Here is a 22,955-nt window from a genome sequence, read left to right as displayed (position 1 = left end):
AAGGAACCTGAATTTAAATAATAAGTTCAGACAATCTCCCTGTTTTACGTAGTGCTTTGTAATTTTGTTTTGTGGGGGAACGCGATTTAATTATAATTAAGAATAGTTTGGCAACCATTAAAGCAAAGGTATTTAAGCATTATCCGAAAGAACAAGAGTTCATAGCTACTTCTGGAACACAGACCCAAGTGAAGAACTGATTTGGCTTGACAAGTTAAAGGTAACAAAAGTGGGAATTTTTAACATTCACAGGGGGATAGACCTATATATCTGCCAGAAGTTCTTATTCCGTACCTCCAATATCAAGTATAGTTCGGGGTGGGTTGGTTGGTTCATTTTCTTAATGCCTCAGTAAGCATTTGCAGAAACATATATGAAAAAAAAAATTGAATTTTTCCCTGAATGTCATCCTTGCATACGTTTTAAAAAAAAAAAAAAAAAGGTAAAGGGAAAAAAAAGGAACTGCAGAGGTTTAGACCACTGCTATTTTTAACATCGGGGTTAAAAACTCTTTATTTCAGTCAGTCTTAAGTACAGCCATGGGGAGACACACATCTGTTGGTGACTTCGTACAGAGAATTAATTGTCTGCCATCACTGCACAGATCAATACTGTCTCAGTTCACATGCTGCTAATAGATGAGTTTTCCCACAAAAAGGTGGCAGAGGTTTTCCTGCCATAAAAAGCCGCTGATTCTGTCCTTTGTTTTGCCATTCAAAAAATTCTAGTTCGTATTGTTTAGTTTCTTTAGTTAGTTTGGTTTCTTTAATGTGGGCAGATTTCATCATACGTGACCTTGACGTTATGAATGTGTATTGTGTACTTGGGTTGTATTTAAACATCGCTGAAGAGACTTGATGGGGTTGATTTCCAGGAAGTAAAAAGAGAAAAATCACAGTGGAGAACGGTCCCATGTGCTAGCATCCTCTGAGCCATTTCTTTCACTTCTGGACATTACGTGAGAGACTGATAAATCTTTGAAGAAAGAACGGTGTATCTGAAACCCAGTTTGGTAGGGGTGTTTTGTTTTGTTTTGTTTTTTAAACTGTGCTGCTTGTGGTATTTGGAGGTACGGGTTTCACAGCTGTAAGAATTGACAGACGTCCTGACCCTGGAAGCCTGTTCTGCTTGCTCATTAGAGGACTTAGAGCTCTCTTTACTGGGTGGCCCGTGGTGCGCCCGTGCAGATGCGAGATGAGTGAGTGAGTGTTAAGTAGTACAGGCAAGGTCCCTCTGCTGAGAAATGATCTCAGTTTGGAAGAATAAACTTGTGGAAGTCTGTTCATTGGAGTTGTGGACCAGTGAGGCTGTGCTGCCTCCCTGCAGTGTTATCTTGTGATTGATGAAAGCGCTGCCTGTAGACACTGTTTGGCTGCCTTCACGCAGAGTGCCTATCCAAGCAGAATACAAAATGCTGTTCTTTGCCTGTCACTGCAGTGGGATGGGGGATAATCAATGTGTGCTTACAGTAGTTTTCTGCGAACCTTTTTCACTGACCAGTGAGAAGTCATGAGGACTTTTGCGGGCTAGGAGGGTGGTGATGTGGAATTTGTTAGCTTCAGGAGTGAATGCATGCTCTGGTGTCTTATGGTGAGGAACAAAAAGAACATGCGTTACAGCTGAGACTAGCCAAAAAAATAAAAATAAAATGGTCATGCTTGGGATATCCCAATCCATGTCACCGTCCTTACCTTGTCCAAAACAGAAGCTTGAGCTGTGGTCTAGGCTAGCACAAAGGTTTTCATGGTGTGGTTTTTTATTCTGCTGTTATTGCAAACTCATGAAAGCTGATGCTGAGGAGTAAGCATGTTGGTAGAAGTTTAGAGACCTGTACTGACAGTGGAGACCTCACAGAGATTCACATACTGAAAAAGTTGAAAATCAGTTTGTTTGTTTGTTTTTTTCTACGTCCTAATTTATCCCTTAATGGCTAGAACATTGAATGTCCAGAGCATCCACCATGTCATTCTTTTTTAATTTCTTGTTAGTTATATGCTCCTCACAGTGAGGAATGGGAAGAATTTTGATATCACAAAATTTTTACAAGGGCTGGGAAACCATTAGCCATCCAACACTAATTAACTATGCAAAATTATTCTCAGAATGGTGTTGTCTTGTTACTACAAATAAAATCATTAGGGTCATGCTTATACAATAGCAGAATTTGCCACTGTGTATGTCATCTAACCACATCTGATTCTTACTGCTTTAGTCAATGAATCAAATGTGAGAACTGCTCTAGATTGGCACCTTTGTATGAATTAGACCTGAACTTGTTTCAATTTACCCTGACAGTGGAACCTGAAAATATCGTGGAAAATTTTCAAATTCAGGGACTACTTAAAAGAAATAATGATGTAGTCGTTCAGAAATAAAAGTTTACCTTCTCTTTTTAGGTCAAAAGACTTGTCTCCACTTACATGGTATCTTTCCTTACCTCTACGTACCATATGATGGTTTTGGACAGCATCCAGAACACTATCTCCGCAAAGTGGCATTCAGCATTGACAGAGCACTTAATGTGGCTTTAGGCAATCCGTCTTCTACTGTTCAACATGTTTTCAAAGTGTCATTAGTATCCGGAATGTAAGTATGACCTGCTACGGTTCTTTCTGTTATTTGTTTGGAAATGCTTTTTGCAGTTCGATTTAGAAACACTTAACGTGGACTTGGGTGACTGTGGTGCTCTTCCTTTTTCTTTTTTTCTTTTTCTCTTTCTCTTTTTTTCTTTTCCCCTCAATGTGTGATTTCCTACAGGCCTGTACAACTAAAAAACTTTTCTCACTTGCTTTGATCTAACATAATCAACAGTTATGCTTGACACAAATGGTTGGCACAACATTTTTTCCTAAACTTGGATCCTACTGCCCGTCATGTTTCCAAATCTGTTCCTTTGAGATTTTTCTGTCTCTGCTATTACAGCAGTACTTTCCAGCCAGCATTTGCTACATGTCTGGGTTATTCTAGGTTCCCTGTGACCAAGCACGTCTTGCAGGAGTCTGCCTCCAGGTCTTCTTTTTTTGGTCATCTAAGATGGCCCCTCTAAGTCTACCACAGAGACTGTCAGGTCATGCTTATCCATCTGATTCTCCAAGCAGCACAGACCATGAAGACGAGGCTTTCACTTATCTGTCAAGCTGACTGCTCTGTTTTTATTTAGAGTAGCTTTCTACTGCTGCTGAAACTATGTATTATTACTGAATGTTAACATTTTAAGGATTCTCTTGATCAATTTTTATTTGACTTGCATAACCAAGGACTGAAAAATATGTCAAATCATGGTGAATAATAGGAAGCTGTCCTGGTGGAAAACAGTTAATCTGTATATGCATTGAATTTTTCATCTGCAAAACAATGTAAATGCTAATTTTCAGTACTGTGCAGCACTACCTTTTACTTGTCTTGTTCCACGCTCTGTTGAAAGACATCCTTTCTAACAATTAGTTTCAGGAAGATAATCTTTCTGTTCCCAGCTAGCTGTAGTGCTATCTTCTAGATATTGCTAGCAAAGTGGCTGCAATACCTTTTTTTATTAGTATTTTTAATCAGAACTTTGTTTTTCAATAGCAGGAAAGCTAACCCACCGTATCTTTTATTTCTGTTATTTCTTTGAGAGCTATGTGAACATTGGCATAGCTTGTTCATGTTTAACCCAGGCGGATTAAAATGTTGAAGGCAATCTTTCTTCCTCAAATCAGTGAGAAGGCAGCAGACACAGAGTAGGAGAACCTGCCTCTGTCACCTCTCTTGCCGTAGAGCTTCAAGTCATTATTGAAGGTGAGATACTCACTGCCTCAAAGAAGCATTGGAAAGACTGTTTCAAGTATTTTCTTTGCTTGCATAAGAGGCTGATGCGATACACCTAGCAGAAATTGCAACACACCTTCATCTTTTAGCTGGGTGGATAGACATGCTTATGTAGTGACAGAAATCTGTTCGCTTTCTTCTGTTCTGACTGGAGTCGTGGATGTTAGAGTGTCTCCGTGGTGAGAAACCTGTATTTTTCTTTAAATCTTGGAGATTATCTTACCTGTTCCTTTCTGTATTAGTAGGAAAATTGTTATGTAATAAGGGTGTTTGTTAAACCTTTGCAGGTTTAACATTGGATTGTTGTCGTGTTAACTTCCAAACATAGCAGAAGTCCAGGAATAAACAAGAGGTTAAAATACGCTGTCCTTTTGCATCGTGTAGTTAAAGTAGGTGTTCATATCTAACCTTGAAGGGGTCATAAATCTTACTTTCCCTGTTGTGCCAGGTCAGTGTAAGTATGGATCATTTGCCATGCAAGTGCTGACTTTTTTAAAACCGGCTTTTAATTTACCTGCCTACAGCATATTGAGGCATTATAACTCAATGTGTATAAACTGCCATTAAGTTTCCTACTGTTTCTGTAAGAGATTGCTTCGTTATATAAGATCTCATTTTCTCCTTTTCAGCACAACAGCTCTAAGTTTGTTGTTACAACTTAGCTCAGCTTTAATAGCACAAACATCTTTTGAAACAGTTCAGTATAAATGTGTGCAAACATAATCGTATTAAGGACAGCAGTGTTAATGCTGTGGTTGTACAGTTCTGTTGAGTTTGCATTTCATTTAGGACTGAAAACCTTCTTGCTACCTCATTTTTTAGACTTAGCAAGTAAGCATCAAAGCTGCACTTTCTAATAATATCCTTGACTAAGAGATTTTATTTTATTTTGGAGAGCTAACATTTAAATGTATGTATTCACGAACTTCTGTTGACTTCAGTCACGATTCCTGCAAACGATAGGCTTCTTGCATTTACCCAATGTGTTGAATTATGGCCTGTTTCCTTAACATGCTGTATTACAAGCATGTTAGATTAGATTAGCATTCTTGATGCTGAAAAGTCAGTAATTCAGTCAAGTAATACCAGAATTAATATTGCCTGTGCAACCTCAGCTTAATCTTGACATATTCATTATGACATGTATTCTTTAATTGCATTCTCAAATCCTATTTTCTTCAGGATTCATGCCTCATTTAGTGCACGAGATGACTAGTAATCACTGGAAAGGGGCAGCTATTCATTCTTTTAAGCTGCTCTCATTGTTCGGTTATTTACATTACACAGCCGATATTTATTCATTTACACCTGATCTGCGGAATTAATGTTCTCAAGGACTTTGTTAAAACATTTATCAGAAGAGTTGAATGCTGTTTTGAGGCAGTCCAGCGCTAATAAATGCAGTGAAAGTACTATTATGATATGACATCAATGTGTTTACATGGGGGGAAGGTAAGAAACAATGCTAAGGCAGAAGTGCTTAAGTGAATTTTTGTTAGATATTCCGACGTGCACAGAACCTATTGTTTTTATCTTTAACATTATATTGGTAAAGTAGTGCTCTCTTTAGCATCAGCTGCAGCTTTGAGTACTTGGCATTTCACCAAATAAAGTGGAAACTGTTTTAAATTAGTCCTTCAGAAAAGGAGTGGCAACATTGAAAAAACACTACCTACCTGTCATTTTGTAATCTTGCCATCTCTGGCAAACTTGTGACCCATGGTAAGAGCTTCCTGATGAACCCACCTACCTGCATTAGACTGAAATTTCTACTGCAAAGTGTGCAGTGTAGCCCTGTCTTACCCCAGCCTCTGCATTCTTTTTTTCCATTCTTGCTTTGCCTTCCTCCCCAAATTCACATGTGCGTGCTCCAGATCTGACCCCATCGAGTCAGCATCTTTTATGATATGTCTGTTCAGAAATGTGTGATGTGTTTTTAATAGTGTGTAAAGATAATGGTTTAAGATTCTGTTTTGAAATTGAATGACATTGTATTATTAAGTAATACATTTGGATTATAGTGATTTTTGGCCCAGTGCGTGGGAGTTTTCAGTCTCCTGGATATGCAGTTCTTCTGTGTTCTTTTTTTCCCCCTCTGGATTTTAATACGCTTCATGGTAAATTGCAGCAGAATAAATGCCACTGTATAACTGGCTAGCCTCTTGCTTTTACTTCTTCCTCTCCAGGCCTTTTTATGGTTACCATGAAAAGGAGAGACAGTTCATGAAGATCTATCTTTACAATCCTGCAATGGTTAAAAGGTAAGGCTATGGTGGTGTGAAGTTCTAGCTTGTATCTTGAATAGAAAAAGTAATATTTGGAGCAAGACTCAACAACATTTTAACAAGAGAAGTATTGTTCAAGTTTTTCAAAACAGTGAGAAAATTACTAATTCTAAGCACATCAATAATCTTTTTAAAGGAGTAACACGTTAAGAAAGCAAGACCAAATTATACGTGCGTAGTTGTCTTAACTGTAATTACTCTGCATTTGAACATACTTGCATCAGGTTATTTTTCCTGTAACGCCTAAGGAAAATGATGTAGTTAGTACATGTAGTGCTCTTTCATATATTATGAAGTGGATTTTGGTAGTTCTTATGTTTTAGATTCCTGTACCCATTAATAAAATTAAAATATACTTAGAAAATTGGATAGTTTTTGTTATTAGATAGTTTCTGTATTTCTCAAGAGTAATATCCTATAAAATAAAAGCACTGTTGACCTCAGACTTCCTGAATTTGCTGCAACTACTGTGACAGTAATAAGTGAGGAGGAATGATTTCTCAAGCATTGATTGTCCGGTATTACCTATCAAACTTTTTTAAAAGATCTAATACGTGATTGTAAGATGGGATTGCCTGTTTTTGTTCTAGGCTAGTAAAATTCCACATTATGTTAAATTTCCATCTTAATGTAATCTATGTGCATGTATGACTTGGTGACAGTTGTTTGGACCTTTTACTTTGAAACTTCTCATGTTTGAATTACTCTTACCCAAATAAGGACTGACACTTCACATAGTTTATTCTTTTAATCTTAGATAAAACTTTATTTTTTTGAATACAGTTTATTGCATTTAGAAATACTTAGTGCTAGTCTTTGATCTACAAATCTCATATTACTTAGGGATAAATGTATTGCACCAATACATAATTATGCAAATACCTGCAGTTGCTTTTTAATGTGCAGGTGTTTAAAACAGCAGGTTTGTCATGCTTCTGGGAAGCTATTAAAATGCTGCTTCCACATGGACAGTTTGAAACTTTACAAACATGCAGGACTTCATATATATGCAAGGGAGAACTGGAGAGAAATTCAAAGTTATTACTGGTTTGTAGGCCTACAGCTGCCGTAGTTGTTTTGTAAACGGATTTCCGTGGACCACAGTAGCTTTGGACATGTTGCAAAAATAGTACATGGTATGATTTTTCTTTGGAGGTTTTGTTTTATTTTTTTTGTTTGTTTGTTTTAAAGCTGGAGGATTTACAGCTCCTTTGTAATTTACACCCAGTGTTCATTACCAGGAGACATTTTTGTGGCTCCTTTATTGTGAAAACAAAGCTCTTAAGATTTACGACTAAAGCAAAATTTAAGAAGTTTACATACTTTATATTTTGGTAAAATCAGACATCAATATTGTTGTACAGGAAACACAATTGTTGTTTTATGTTCTATTTGTTTTTAATTTTAGAGTATGTGAGCTTCTGCAAGGTGGAGCCATAATGAACAAATCTTACCAGCCTCATGAAGCCCATATTCCCTACCTCCTTCAACTCTTTATAGATTACAACTTATATGGAATGAATTTAATAAACCTGGCTGCTGTAAAATTCAGAAAGGCACGGAGGAAAAGTAAGGAGTTTTTTCTTAAGACTAAATAATTGTTCTGAAAGCTAAAAGCTAACATTTTGAATAAAATGTCACTAGTTGTCGCATTCCTGCCATGGTTTGTGTCTGAATGGGTATTATATCTTGTTTCCTTATAATTTGTCTTCTGGGTCAAAACAAATTCCATGTGTAAAAATTCTGTTTTTGTATTTTTTTTCCTTCTTGTGCCTGTGTATTGGGACTGGAGAAAAGACAATCTGAAATTAGATGCTATGTATCAAAAACCACATGTTCTGTCAGCAATGTCACTTTGACCGTTTTCACAAGATGTTCATCTCTCCTTTCAAGTTAGACATTTAAAACAAAAATTATCATTTATAGTGTTTGGTATTTGAATTTCTACAAAAGATGCATAGTAATTGTGTTTCTTTAATTTTACTGACATTTGTTTTTCATCCCTATGCCAACTTTAATTCATTTTTTGCTGTAGTAATGACTTTACAAAATTTTAGCTAGATTATAATGTTCCACTGTTTTTAATTGGAATGCTTCTGCTTGTACTAAGGTCATTTGCTCACTGTTGAAATTTGAGGTATAAATGTCTGAGCAATACCTCAATGGAGGTATTTTTCATTTTTCGTTTTAAAAATTAGCTTGGCATTTGGAATGTATACACTTGGATAAAACAAAAGATTCGTAAGAACATCCATAATTTTATCTAAATGCTTCAGTATAAAGGGGATGTAGCAGTAGGAAAAACATTATGTCTTTGGTACTTACATTTAGAAAAATAAATGTTGTTTTGTTAAATCATAATTGTTCTTACAGCTAAAGCAAGATTTTAAAAGAACAGTAAAGTACCTTTCTGTAAAAACAGGAAATGAATCATGCTGACTTTAATTCTTCCCATTATTCTTATGCATATATATCTAGACAGCAATAGATTACTGCGTGGAGTTTCATAACATCTAAAGAAAAATACTCTTTCCATACACAGCAGTAGGCTGCACTTTTTGGTGGTGTCATAACTGTAGAAAATCAAAAGCTCAGCCACAGCATTTTCAGGACCTTCAGTCCTGAGGAAGTATAGTCACTACCTGTCGTCTTCCAAACATCCAAAGTTTTGGATGACATTCTGGAGACACATAATCCAACTTATTAAATAGTTGCTCACGTTGGTTTTCCATAGCCCTTCTTCCTTTCCCTTTCACATGATAGTTGATAGAGAGGTAAGCTGTTTATATTCTCATTCATCATTTATTTAAGAATGAGAGACCAAGTCTTGAATGGGGAGGAGAGGATGGAAGAGTAGTAGCAGGGGCTGAAACCATCGGACCTTAACTTCTTACAGGGGAGAATCCAAGAGGATAAAAGCAAAAAACAGACTACCTTGTCCTCGCTTGATCAGATAATAGAAGCAGTGCTCCTCACAGGATTAACACTGCTTTGAGTGTCTCCACATCATGCTTGTAGCCTGCCTCAGTTGGCTGTAGCCCCCAGGCAGAGGATTGCTATCTACTACCCCTAGCAGAGTGGCTGAGCAACAAAGGGGTTTGTCTCTGCTACAGCCTATAGGCAGTGCTGTTGAGAGGCCAGTCCTTGCACAGCAGACCTAAGAAGAGCCATCCCTTCCCAGCCCAGACCTGTCAGACTGGTGAAGAAGGCATGGTCTCTGTTTATGACTGGCACGCTTAACCTGCCTGCTTGATAATTTCTGTGTCTTGGGTGCACACATTCATTTTAGTCAACTGTAGTTTGTGCCACGCAGGCCAGGCTGAACTGTGTGTCCTAGATGGCAATATAAGCCTTCACCTAAATACGTGCAGCATATTTATTTTTCCTCCCTTGCAGACGATGATCTAAAAATCAGTTTGATGAGGAATAGAAACATCCATAATACATCTGTTCCTAAATGTAAGTAGGCAGCATCAAAAGCCTGTTTCCAGTGCTATTTTTGTCACTTAGATGAGTAGACAGTTTTGAAGGCTGAGAGAGGTCAGCTGGTAAATTTGTAGTAACAGGAATACACAGATATAAGCTGATATAGCTGAGAAAATTCAAGGTTCAAGCAGGTCTTTTATGTTGAAGTGGGAGACTGAGTAATTTTTCAGGTTTTCTCCTCCAGTTTCCTCTCCAACCCCATTCCAGGGCTTTTTTCTTTCCTGTGCCACATCCTGTGTATATTGTCTTTCCTTCATCTGAAGAGCAAAGGTTCAGAAGGAGACCACAAAGGGAGGTGGTAAATCTTCAAAGGGGACTTCTCCAGGATGACCTTGGAGCACACTTCCTTACACTGAAACCTCCAAGCAAGTGTTTTCTGTATTTGTAGGTCAGACAACGTCTGCCTTCATTGTGGTTTTCCACTTAACTTCTACCATGCCACTACTTCTGGAATGTATTGTATTGTCTTTCAGCTCATGGTTAAGAAAGAGGAAAAGCGTGAAGCAGAATTTAGTGTTTACTTTGGCTTCTAATTTCCATTGGGATCTGACCTGAGGACCCAGACACTTGGGAATCCTGAATTTTACTTAAGACTAAGCAATGATATACTAACGTACTCAAAAAATAAAAGCTAGAATTTAGCTTAAGGTATGAGCAAATGACAGCAAATTCAATTCTAATAAAGTTGGTGTATTGAAAAAACTTTTCTTGTATGTGTCCACATGCAATTAAGAAAGCCAAGTCATTTCAATGATAGTGTAGTTATTCTGAAGCTAGTATCATGCAGTGCAGTTCATTCTTCAGAAGCATTTTGGCTGATAATATTAAATAATAGTTGAAATTATGTAATTATATTTGTAAAAAAATTAAAACATTACTGAAGCATACATTAATTAATTTATCATACTATTTTTCTTTTTAGGTGATATATCAGGTGCAAGTAAACATCACAGAATTCATTTTGCAGAAAATTCAAACAGCACATCTTTCATTGAATGGGATGAAGATGAAATACCAAGGTCAGTGTGCCTAATTTTTTTTAACATACACTGTATTTGCTCATTAGTAGCAACTTCTATGTACTACAGGGTTCCAGTCTCACATTTAAAGGAACCCTATATACAGGGTTTAAAATGTTGTGGGTTTTTTTGTTGGGTTTTTTTGTTGTTTTTTAAAGGCACTAAGGTGACACAGATGATCATTATTTTGTTTCTTAGTATTTTGCCCATCTGAGACTTTGTATCCTTGGTTAAATGGTGGGGAGAATCTAACTGGGAGTTAACAATAACAATATATAAGGCAGATTCAGTTTTCTGTTTCTTAGAAAATATGTTTCTAGCTAACGACTTCTGATGAAAAGCTAAACTAGTTTAAAAGTTACAGCGAATACTTACGCATCAGTTCACAGATTCTGTTTTTGTAATCACCCTTAACTAAGATGAATAGTGTGCTGCCACTGTTGTAATTTGTCCATCTCAGATAGTAGCTATGTAAGAATCTCCGCTTAGAATTCTCATGCTTGTCTGCCATGCTCTTAATTTTTTCTAGACGTTTGATAGTCTACAGCTTGTAACAGCTTTGCTTCTGTAAGAAAAAGCATGTATTTGTTTTTTGCAGTTGAGAGAGAGAGGGAGGGAGGAAAACAGCCAGTATCTGCTGCAACCCAAATTTGTGTAGTTTACCCGTAACAAATCCATTTTTATGCTACTTTTTAATGTTTGATATGTCCTTTTAAATACTCTGTCATCTAGTAGTCTTAGTCTTTGGGTAGTTCCTGTCATTCTTCCCTGAGCAGTTTATCAGATTCAGCATGTGACACTGCTTGCTAGCATTATATGCTGGGATCATTCACTTCCACAGAAGAAAGCAAGTCCTTTAAAACAGATTTCTTATCTTTCCAGTGTGTTAAAAACTTGAGTTTGTGCAATGTAATGTCTGTTTCTATGATACTGCTACTCCTACTTTAAGGAGATTTTGAAACAACATTAATCTGATAGTTGTCTCATGGTTTTATTTGTGCTCAAGTAATAGCCATTTTTTCTTGGGCTATTACTTCTCACGTTCTGGGCTGGTTCCTTCATTCGTAGCACATTTTGACCTTTATCTGACTAGGTTATGTGAGCCAAATTACTTGACCTTTTTGGGGGTACAGAGGTGGATCATAATGTAGGCCAGAATTATCTGATGTTACTTGATGCATACTGGGGAAAGCAGAAAAAGAAAACAAATAGCTCTCCCTTGGCTGTCACACCCAAAGAGGGATGTGCCCAGTGCTGTAGGAGCCACGGGTGTCTCCTCTCCAGGCTCTCATGTTCATGGCTCTGCACACAAGCCTTCTTTCCCCCTGCTTCCATGCTTTTGTGTATACAGCCAGGGGTGCAACACCTCACTTGTGCCATCCTATCCCCAGCTCACACACACACTTCAACAGTGGCATGTTAACAGTAATGGGGCAAATATCAAGCCTGTCCGTTTGTTCTTTTGCCAGTAGGAGTTTGTTCAAATGTGAAGCCTGCATATTACACACTATTACCTGTCCTGGGTTTATGTGGCAAGGGCTTGGAGGCAGGGGGCTGCAGGGGTGGCCTCTGTGAGTAGAGCAGAGCAGCTGCCCCATGTCAGATCAGAGCCAGCTCCAGGTAGCTTCAAAAGGGACCCACTGATGGCCAGAGCCTAGTCACAGGGAGTGATGCTGGGTGGGCCTCTGGGAGAGTAGATTGAAGAAAGGGGAAAAATACTGCAGCTGGGAGAGAGGAGTGAGCACCAGCCCTGCAGCCCCCAAGGTCAGTGCAGCAGGAGGGCAGGAGGTGCTCCAGGCACGGAGCAGCAGTTCCCCTGCGGGCTGTGGAGAGGCCCCTGGTGGAGCAGGCTGTCCCCCTGCAGCCCATGGGTCCCACACGGAGCAGATCTCCACGCTGCAGCCCGTGGAGGAGCAGTTTGTTCCTGAAGGATAGCACCCCACAGCATGGGCCCACGTTGGAGGTGTCTTGAAGACCCCACGCTGGAGCCAAGGGCAGAGAGTGACTGTGAAGGAGCATTGGAAACGAAGTGTTAGGGACTGACCACAGCCCCCATTCCCCATTTCCCTGCGCCACGTTGGGGGCGGATGTAGAAGAGGATGAATGGGGGGAAGGTGTTTTTAGTTTGTTTTTATTTTCTCACTGTTCTAGCCTACTAGCAATAAATGATATTAATCTCCCTATGCTGAATGTGTTTTGCCTGTGATGATAATTGGTGAGTGATCTCCCTGTCCTTATGTCAACCACTGAGCCCTTTCCATCATATTTTCTCCCTCTTTTTTCTTTGAGCAGGAGGAGTGAAAGAGTGGTTGTGGTGGAGTTCAGCTGCCCAGCAGGGTAAAACCACCGCAATACCAAACAAATTCTCTTTAGTGCGTTATGCAATGATACTGGTAGTTCTCTCCCTGACATCTTTTATAGTCTCATTTACCATGTCACTTTGTCTCTCAGTCATTTTAGGATTCATTAGTACAAGATGTTTCTCCTCTTCCATTTTTTTCCAAGTGGTAATATTCTAGTTGGAATCTCTTATAAGTTCACGTAGGGTCTTGTATCCCATTTTTTAATTTCATCGTATTTCTCTTATTCTAGTTCTCAGTTATTCAGTTCTTGTTTTATGATACTATGATCTGGCAATGTATCCAGTATATCTACCAGACTGTCTTATCAGCATATTTCATTAGTACGTTTCTGGATTTCCTGACAACAATATTAATGAGATGACAAATAAACTCAGTCCCATAAACTGATCCATATTCCATGCTAAGATTTTTTTTTATCAACCCTGCTGTCTTTTTTGTATAACCAGTAGGAATTTTGCCTTTAGCCAGCTTTTTACTTGCTTTAATAATTTAGGAACTAATTTACATCTCCTCCAACTTAAATTGCTTCCCATTTGATACTGTGTCAAACGTTCCTTTGTCTAGAAAATTAATTATTTTATTAAAGGTTTTCTAGCATGACTGTCTTCCATGTGCTATAGGATGTACATGTCACTGCAAAGTAACAAACCTAAACTCTTTTCTGTTCATGATTTTGCTTTATTCTAAATCTATACAAAATTGTTTGCCTAATTTCTCCTGGATTAATTATGGGAGACATCAACTTAAAACAGTATTCTTGTCATTATAACCATATTGTAGTTTGTCTCAATTTCAGTTTGCCTTCCTACTTCATTTCCCTTAAAATTCTGAAAACTTCCATCTGCATTAGTTTAGTGGGCCCGTAAGCATTATGATCAACCTTGCTGAGGGATAGATCTGACCCAGATGGTATAGGAGATGTCTATCCAAGAAAACCCTTGTAGTTGTTACCTAAAATGATTGTGACTCAGGTTTGTTCCATGCCGTTTTATTCTTGTATTCTGCATTACTACTGGATACATGTAAAGGTGTCCTGCCTTTTCTTCTGTTCTTCCTTAACAAAATATGTTCTATACTCCAAACATTAGTTTTCTGTGTATAGCTATATCAACAGCTGTATTAGTATGTACTTTGCTGTGCACTGCCAGCACAGTCCCTTCATGTTATTATTCAGTTATCTTGAAGAGTTCAAGTTAAATATTTAAGTGCTTTGTGAATTGTTGAGCACAAAGTTTTTACTTACTGTATTTCACCATTTGAATGCTTGCAGCCATACTTGGAGTTTACATGTCAGTACTGAACTCTTAAGTCTTTGCTCTTCATTTGTATCATATTAGAAGATCTCATGAATCTGTCACACCTATATGTATTTTAGGTTGTTAGCTGGTCTTTCAAGAAAAAGCAAAATGGGAAAACTGAGTCAAATGTTGTTTGAGACCACAAAATTTATAGGGCTGCCTTGTATTAATGATGGGGATATCTGTTTAGAATCATTATTCTTGGTATTGCATACATTCAGAATCAGTCTTAGAGATAAATTCTAGCGTGTATCTGCCAAGTCCTTGCTGCAGGTGATACCAAGTTCTCTGATTTGACCAAGCTGTGCCAGTGATTAGTCATTTCTTGACTTTGTGGTACAGTATAGTAAATGGTTGAATCTGGTGCCTGGTATTTAATATACAAAACATTACTCACAATTTATGTATGTAACATTAGCAGCATTTTGCATGAGTAAATGCCAGCGGTGAATTCTTACTTCAGAAAAAAAAATTGAGAACCGTGCCAAAGTTTCTTGGTGACTGAACTCAACTCCTCAGTGCTAGGTAGCACCTTGCTACTGTACCGCTTCTCCAGAACACCATTAACCCTGCCATGTTCTGTCTTGCTTCTGGTAAATACCTGAATTACTAATGACTAACTTGCTGTTACTGTTAGCTTACTTTATTAAGCCAGGGGTAGTTTTTTTAATCTAATTCTGGAGTAATTCTGTTATGAAGTAGACAGATGTCCAAAACCAGTACTGCCCAGGAATCTCTGATGTTGTAAGGTTTTTAGGTATGATACGTGCCAGGGTTATCAGACTGGAACCTGCAAAGCCAGCCAAAAAATAGGCAGTAGTCACCTGAACCTGACAGTGCTATCCAACAGCTTTGACAAGAGGAATTCTTCATATGGGACACATTTATGTTTATCCCTCAGGTAGCTGATAATAAATGATGAAACACTTCCATGGGTTCCAGTGAGGACTTTCTGGTAAACATCAGGCTTGGAGTGATCTGACAGTCAAGTCTACCACTTGGACATGGTGTGTTAAAAGCAGAACAATTGGCAGGATGTTTTTTGAGAAAAGCTTTCTTTTTTAAATCCTAGATCTGCTACTGAACTCTATTTTATGTGGAAGTGGAGAGGTCTGACAAATAACACTATTGTGCAGTCTAGCAGTTATATAATGTTAAAGATTTCTACTAGTTTTCTGGCTGTCATAATTGCTTTTCTCCCTTGTCAGAATGTACATGTTTTTATTTAGCCACTTGGCTTTTAGCAAAATACGTATATTATTCAAGTCATTGGAACAGCTGCAGACAAAGAAAGTTTTTCTTCCATGAACAGAATACGAAATAATAAAATTACTATGTGAAAGGGTAGAGTCCTTGTCAGTGCAGTTGAGTGACATCTCAGGTCCTCTGTGGGATTCATTTTATATCTGCTATCCTCAGTTTAACATTATAAATACCTGAGACAGTCATCACAGAACTCATTTCCCTAGCCTGTCATTAATATTGGTGAATTAAGTTACCGACCTTGATGTCCATTCTTCAAGGTTTTTGAGGGCTTTGATCTAGAAAACTGTAGTGGGTAATTTTTTAATACTGTGTCAATTCTTGCTTTAGTTCAATGTCTCAGCACCTGAGGAACCAAACCTTGGTACTTTCTTTGAGTACAGTGAGCTCAGCTTTCATCCTACATTGTTATTATGGCAGTGGATAGTGCCAACAAGCTTCTACTTTCCTCAAAAATTAGGATCATTCTCTTTAGCCTCTCTGCCTTGTCTCAAAATAATTACAGAATCACAGAATCGTCTAGGTTAGAAGAGACCTCCAAGACCACCAAGTCCAACCTCTGACCTAACACTAACAAGTCCTTCACTAAACCATATCACTAAGCTCAACATCTAAACGTCTTTTAAAGACCTCCAGGGATGGTGACTCAACCACTTCCCAGGGCAGCCCATTCCAATGCCTAACAACCCTTTCAGCAAAGAAGTTTTTCCTAATATCCAACCTAAACATCCCCTGGCGCAACTTTAGCCCATTCCCCTTCATCCTGTCACCAGGCACGTGGGAGAATAGACCAACCCCCACCTCGCTACAGTCTCCTTTAATATACCTATAGAGAGTGATAAGGTCTCCCCTGAGCCTCCTCTTCTCCAGGCTGAACAAGCCCAGCTCCCTCAGCCGCTCCTCGTAAGACTTGTTCTCCAGACCCCTCACCAGCTTCATTGCCCTTCTCTGGACTCTCTCGAGCACCTCCGTGTCCTTCTTGTAGTGAGAGGCCCAAAACTGAACACAGTACTCGAGGTGCGGCCTCACCAGAGCCGAGTACAGGGGGACAGTCACTTCCCTAGCCCTGATGGCCACACTGTTTCTTATACAAGCCAGGATGCTGTTGGCCTTCTTGGCCACCTGAGCACACTGCTGGCTCATATTCAGCCGACTATCCACCAATACTCCCAGGTCCTTCTCGGCCAGGCAGCTTTCCAACCACTCATCTCCCAGCCTGTAGCTCTGCTTGGGGTTGTTGCGCCCCAGGTGCAGGACCCGGCACTTGGCCTTGTTGAACATCATACAGTTGGCCTCAGCCCATCCGTCCAGCCTATCCAGATCCTCCTGCAGAGCCTTCCAACCCTCGAGCAGATAGACACATGCGCCTAACTTGGTGTCATCTGCAAACTTACTGAGGGTGCACTCAATCCCCTCATCCAGATCATCGATAAAGATATTAAAGAGGACTGGCCCCAGTACTGAGCCCTGGGGGACTCCACTAGTGACTGGCCTCCAACTGGATTTGACTCCATTCACCACGACTCTTTGGGCCCGGCCATCCAGCCAGTTTTTAACCCAACGAAGCGTATGCCAGTCCAAGCCATGAGCAGCCAGTTTCTTGAGGAGAATGCTGTGGGAAACGGTGTCAAAAGCCTTACTGAAATCAAGGTAGACCACATCCGCAGCCTTTCCCTCCTCCACCAAGCGTGTCACTTTGTCATAGAAGGAGATCAGGTTCGTCAAGCAGGACCTGCCCTTCATAAACCCATGCTGACTGGGCCTGACCGCCTGGTTGCCCTGCAAGTGCCGCGTGATGACACTCAAGATAATCTGCTCCATGAGCTTCCCTGGCAATTGATTTGGAGCTTAGTTACAAAGGTACAATGGATTTGTATTTCCATTTTTCAGCATAGTCTGCAGGTATAAAAGGGAATTTTAAATGAATTGATTTGAATATCTCTAGTATTCTAGACATGGCAACACAATGTTTAGCAACCATGATTTATCTTGCTTCTCATCAGAGTAAACTTTATTCTTGTACAGATAGGTTGCCTCCAATCCTGTGCTCTTCGGTTAAGCCTGCCTTTCATACATGTGTATTACAGGTTGTGTCTTGTGAACAATTCTATCTACATTCTGTTTTACAAAATGAAACCTAGATGATATGAGAAGTGTTGGCTGGGATATGGTAAATCTTATTTTCTAACCTTGTTTTAGTAGAGAGATTCTCAAACCATGATTTTGAGATTACATTGACATTGTCTTTTTCATATGGTATAAGCCCAATGATTGTTCTTATCCGTATCGTATCCATAGGGCAATCTGTGATGAACAGACCACTTTGAGAATCTTCCAAGTCATAATAATTGCTAATCACCTAAAGTAGTTCATGTGTTCAACTGGCGAAAGTTAGGAGACTGGATATTTTCTGGCATTTTCATGCTGACTTCTCACCTGGTAATTGCAGCCTTATAGCTGCTCAGGATATGTGATTTGATTTAGGAGTATTGGGAGATGCAGTGACGTGACATGAAAAGTGTGCATTCTGATCATATTGTGGATTCGTTTCTCAATTCATAATAATTCATAATGTGACTAGGAGGGAAGGGAAATGATGGCAATGGATAGTCCTCATGTATGCATTAAGTATGCATTAGGGCATGGACAGTCTGCTTCTGGTGGAAGGCTGAGCTGCTTTGATTTAGTTCTATGATCTACTTTTTTAATTATCACAAAAGATCTGAACCAATACTGCTGACTGGAGGGACTGGTAATCATATGCTAATACGTATCTTACAGTCATTAATGAATTCTACATAGGTGCTTCACTGCTTCTGCTGGACTACTTTTTGATGTTTAAAATAAAGAAATGTCCTGCTCTGCATTCTTTTCCTCTAACAGAGCAAAAACCAAAACCAAAAGAAAAATGCAATAAATTTGCAATATTACATTTATGGTACTAAGGCAACTGCAAAACTTGACATCACAAATTTTAAAACTATGGCTGCCCAGAAATTATTCTGCAAACTTTTTCTCTCAGCTTTTAAATGATGTTCTTTCAAAATATTGAGTGTCTACCAATTTCTAAAAATTTACTTTCATGATACCTATTCCTTTTTTGTTATCCTTCATTTTAGTTCTGTTTCTCATTTTTATAGTATGTATAATACAGGGTTTCAGTTCCCAATAGCATTTCCCTTGTTATAATGTGATACAAGAGGAGAGCAAGGATGATTCTTGGAAGCTGAGTCTGCTGTAGACAGGTTGAGGTTATCACAGAAAACACCATCAGCCTACTGTAGAAGAATATTTTTTCCTTACCCGAGAAGTCACATTATGCATCAGTTGACCAACCAAACTAGAGCTTTGCATTACTGTGATACATGGACAGAACCAATGACCAAATAACTATATATCTCCTTTCAGTGCTCTCTGTCTTTACACCCATAAATGCCAATATTTTAAGATTACTTAAGACTTGTTTAATTTTCTGCTTAAAACTCGAACACTGGTTTTATTTCCATCTTGTCATGCAGTTCTTTGCCTAAACAAAGCTACCAAGCTGTAAGTGTATAGAAATGAGACTTAAATAAAATAGAAAAGATGAACTGTTTCAGAACTTCATTCTTTTATGTTTAAAAATAATTTTCTTATTTACTTAGAAGGTCTCAGTGTTCTCCCCAGCAATGCAGGAAGCTATTTCTGCATTACGCAAAATGCAGTTGATATTTCAACTGATAATATTTCTTCATAGGTTGATAAATATATACAGGAGTAATAAAGTAGTTATAGCCTAACAATTTCAGTTTTCCCTCTACATAATAGTGTGATCAAACAGTCTTACTAGGAAAAGAATTTGTTTTCCAGTGCCTTTCTTAATCTTTATGTAGTTCCTAGGTTGGCTTTCTGGGCTGCAAGTGCACATTGCTGGCTCATGTTATGTTTCTCATCAAGCATCTCCCACACCCTCACGAGTGCTTTTCTGCAGGCATGCTCTCAATCCATTTTCTGACCAGCCTGTATTTGTGCTTGGGATTGCCCCGGCCCAGGTGCAGGACTTTGCATTTGGCCTTGTAGAACTTTGTGAGTTTTGCACAGGCCCACCTCTCAAGCTTGTCATGGTCCTTGTGAATGGTGTCCCTTCCTTCCAGCATGTTGACTGCACCACACTGCTTGGGGTTATCAGCAAACTTGCTGAGGGAGCACTCAGTCCCACTGTTCATGCCAACAACAAAGGTGTTAAACAGTGCTGGTCCCAGTACTGACCCCTGAGGAACACCACTCATCACTGATCTCCACCTGGACATCAAAACGTTAACCACAACTCTTTGAGTGTGACCGTGCATCCAATTCCTTATCCACCAGGTGGTCCATCAAATCAAATGGATAATGGTCCATCCATCAAATCCAAGTCTCTCCAATTTGGAGACAAGGGTGTCACACAGGACAATGTCAAACATGTTGCACAAGTCCACATAGGTGAGGTCAGTTACTTTTTCCTTATCTACCATCAGTGTAGCCATGTTGTAGAAGGCCATCAGATTTGTCAGGCACAATTTGCCCTTAGTGAAGCCATGTTGGCTGTCACGAATCACCTCTTGGTTTTCTATCTGCCATAGCATAGTTTCCAGAAGGATCTGCTCCACAGTCTTGCCAGGCACAGAGGTGAGACTGACCCACCTGTAGTTCCCTGGGTCTTCCTATTTTCCCCTTTTACAGTCGGTGGGAACTTCACTGGACTGCCCTGACTTCTCAAATACAATGGAGAGTGGCTTAGCAATTTCATCCACCAGTTCCCTCAGGACCCTTGGATGCATCTCATCAGGTCCCGTGGACGTGTGAACCTTCAGGATCTTTAGATGGTCCCAAAGTGTTCTTCTACAGTGGGCAGTTCTTCATTCTCCTAGTCTCTGCCTTTGCCTTCTGCAGCTTGGGTGGTGTGTCTAGAGCCCTTGCCAGTGAAGACTGAGGCAGGAAAGTCATTGAGTACCTCAGTCTTTTCCATATTCTGGGTAACCAAGTTTTCCATTTCCTTCCAGTGCGGGCCCACGTTTTCCCTAGTTTTCCTTTTATCACTGATGTACTTACAGAAGCCTTTTTTGTTGCCATTGACATCCCTAGACAGATTTAGTTCTATCAGGGCTTTAGCTTTCCTAACCTGATCCCTGGCTGCTCAGACAATTTCTCTGTATCCCTCCCAGGCTGCCTGTCCTTGCTTCCACCCTCTGTAGGCCTCCTGTTTCTGTTTGAGTCTGACTAGGAGCTCCTTGTTCATCCATGCAGGCCTTCTGGTGTTTTTGCCTGACTTCTCTTTGTTGGGATGCATCCTTCCTGAGCTTGAGGTGATCCTTGAATATTAACCATCTTTTTTGGGACCCTCTTCCTTCCAGAGCTTTATCCCACAGTATTCTACCAAGCAGATCCCTGAAGGAGACTGAAGCCTGCTTTCCTGAAGTTCAGGGCAGTGAGCTTGCTGTGTGCCCTGCTTGCTGCCCTAAGGATCTGTAACTCCACCATTTCACAGTCACTGCAGCCAAGACTGCACTTGAGCTTCCCATTCCCCACGAGCCTTGTTGGTGAGAACAAGGCCCAGCATGGCAGCTCTCCTTGTTGGCTCCTCTATCACTTGGAATTTATCACCAACGCATTCCAGGAACCTCCTGGATTACTTATGCCCTGCTGTGTTGTCCCTCCAACAGATACTGGGGTGGTTAAGGTCCCTCATTAGGACCAGGGCTTGTGAATGTGAGGCTGCTCCTACGTGTCTATAGAAGACCTTATCTATAGATAGCCCTCTTAATTTATCCCACTCCCTACACCCTTTTCTTCTTTTGAAGACAATATCTTAGCCTTTGCCCTTTGGGCAGTAGGACCTCAGTTTGCAGAGGAAAGGATTGTTCTTCTGGGGGAACCCTGGAAAGCTGGGGACCAGAAGAAAGTGAGACGAAGGAAATGTTGCACGCGTTTGGAAGTATTCCTTCATTTGGCAATTCACTTACATCATGGACTGTAGGCAGGTCTTTGCATGGGCTGTTTTCTGAGAAGTCGTCAGAATTTTGCTCTTAAAACATATGCGATATGTCTAAGCAGTTTAATTTTACCTTTCTTTCAGTTTTCTAGCTAGCTTAATACTTCATTTTCAGAGAAGGTGTCAGGGATATCTGGCTTTTAAATACACCTGCTGCCTCTTTGCACTATACTTCCTTCTATTCAGAGCTTACAGAGAGGATTGGAAATACGGATGAATTATATCTTAGATTCTACACTGAAATTCTTGAGCCTGTGTTGTTGTTGTTAGAGAATACATGCAGATGTTGTAAGTAACGAGATAATTAACCTAGACAGAGGATCTTAAAGATTATCCTATTTTAATTAAAGAATAGCCTATTTTAGTTGTTGATAGCATTAAAAGGATTTTCGCTGTTTCCCTAAAAGTTTGCAAAGGGTAAACAGACTTTGACATAAACCTGAGAGGTTTCTCTTTCTTAGCCTTCTCCATGGACTTTTTAAATTTAGCTCACTGACAGCAACAGGTGGAAGGCCACTGACCTTAACAGATATGTCACTGAAAAGAAAGATGATCAGATCACTACACAATAAGCTTAAATCTGTTTCTTGTATTTTAAGTCTTTACCAAGCTAGTTATCCCTAGTTGTGCTTATGTTTGGGATGCTAATACCCGGGTCATATTTACTAGGCTTTCCCCAGGCACACACCCCACCCCCTAAATAAAAAGTAGGTTGTGAAAAATAAAACATTTTTTGCTTCACTTCCCTTAGTAGGAAGTTTTACACTGTTTTGATTGCTCTGAACTGTGAACAAGGAAGGAAAGTTCTTCCTGATACTTCTTCTGGATATAAGGTTATGCTAACACAGGTGGTCTATTGGCTGAGAGTTCTACAGACCATTTCATACCGTATTTGATGAGGAGAACATTATCATAAATGCTGTAGTATTTAGTATTGTTTACCACTTCTTTCTCTTCTTCCCACCAAAGAAAAAATGTAATCCCTTTAAACTGAAGAGACAAATTCCCCATCTAATTAGATTTGGATATAACCATTAATTTAAGACTTCGCAGGTGAGGATGAGAACTGGTAATTCTGTATTCATTTACTCATCCTCATCCCCCGTGAAATACTTTAGATGTTAGTTAAAAAACAGTGATGATGAATGTTTTAAAATCAACATACTGATAAAATTAACTGACATTATTTATGTTGTCACAGTTCTTTAATGTTGAAAGGTGTTGAGCCACAAAGTACCTGTGAATTGGAGGTGGATGCAGTAGCTGCTGACATTTTAAATCAACTGGATATCGAAGGTGAAGTATCAATAACTTTGCACATAAAATATTTTAAAACAACTGTATTGTCATCTCTTTGTTAAGGTTCAGTTTAGTTAAGCCACAGTCCAGATTCCAGATTTCAGTATTAGTGATCTGCTAACATA

At 39.4% G+C, this 22,955-nt stretch overlaps 1 protein-coding gene across 2 annotated transcripts in view; it reads left to right on the top strand.

Annotated features, from left to right (window-relative positions):
- REV3L (REV3 like, DNA directed polymerase zeta catalytic subunit) overlaps positions 1-22,955 on the top strand; it is a 122,026-nt gene that overhangs the window by 43,562 nt on the left and 55,509 nt on the right. Inside the window, exons 1-6 of one of the 2 annotated variants that reach the window (XM_083831556.1) lie at positions 2,457-2,586; positions 3,699-3,777; positions 5,994-6,068; positions 7,501-7,661; positions 10,501-10,597; positions 22,733-22,827. In XM_083831556.1, coding sequence (XP_083687682.1) covers positions 6,031-6,068; positions 7,501-7,661; positions 10,501-10,597; positions 22,733-22,827 — 391 coding nt within the window. In that variant the 5' untranslated portion in view covers positions 2,457-2,586; positions 3,699-3,777; positions 5,994-6,030. Of the gene's footprint in view, positions 1-2,396; positions 2,587-3,698; positions 3,778-5,993; positions 6,069-7,500; positions 7,662-10,500; positions 10,598-22,732; positions 22,828-22,955 lie in introns of those variants that run through there. The other variant, XM_083831555.1, reaches the window with a different exon arrangement.

The sequence above is a fragment of the Anser anser genome (assembly GCF_964211835.1).
Source record: "Anser anser genome assembly, chromosome: 3".
NCBI lineage: Eukaryota > Metazoa > Chordata > Aves > Anseriformes > Anatidae > Anser > Anser anser.
The sequence above is the reverse complement of the archived record's forward strand: the minus strand, read 5'-3'. Positions and strand labels throughout refer to the sequence as shown.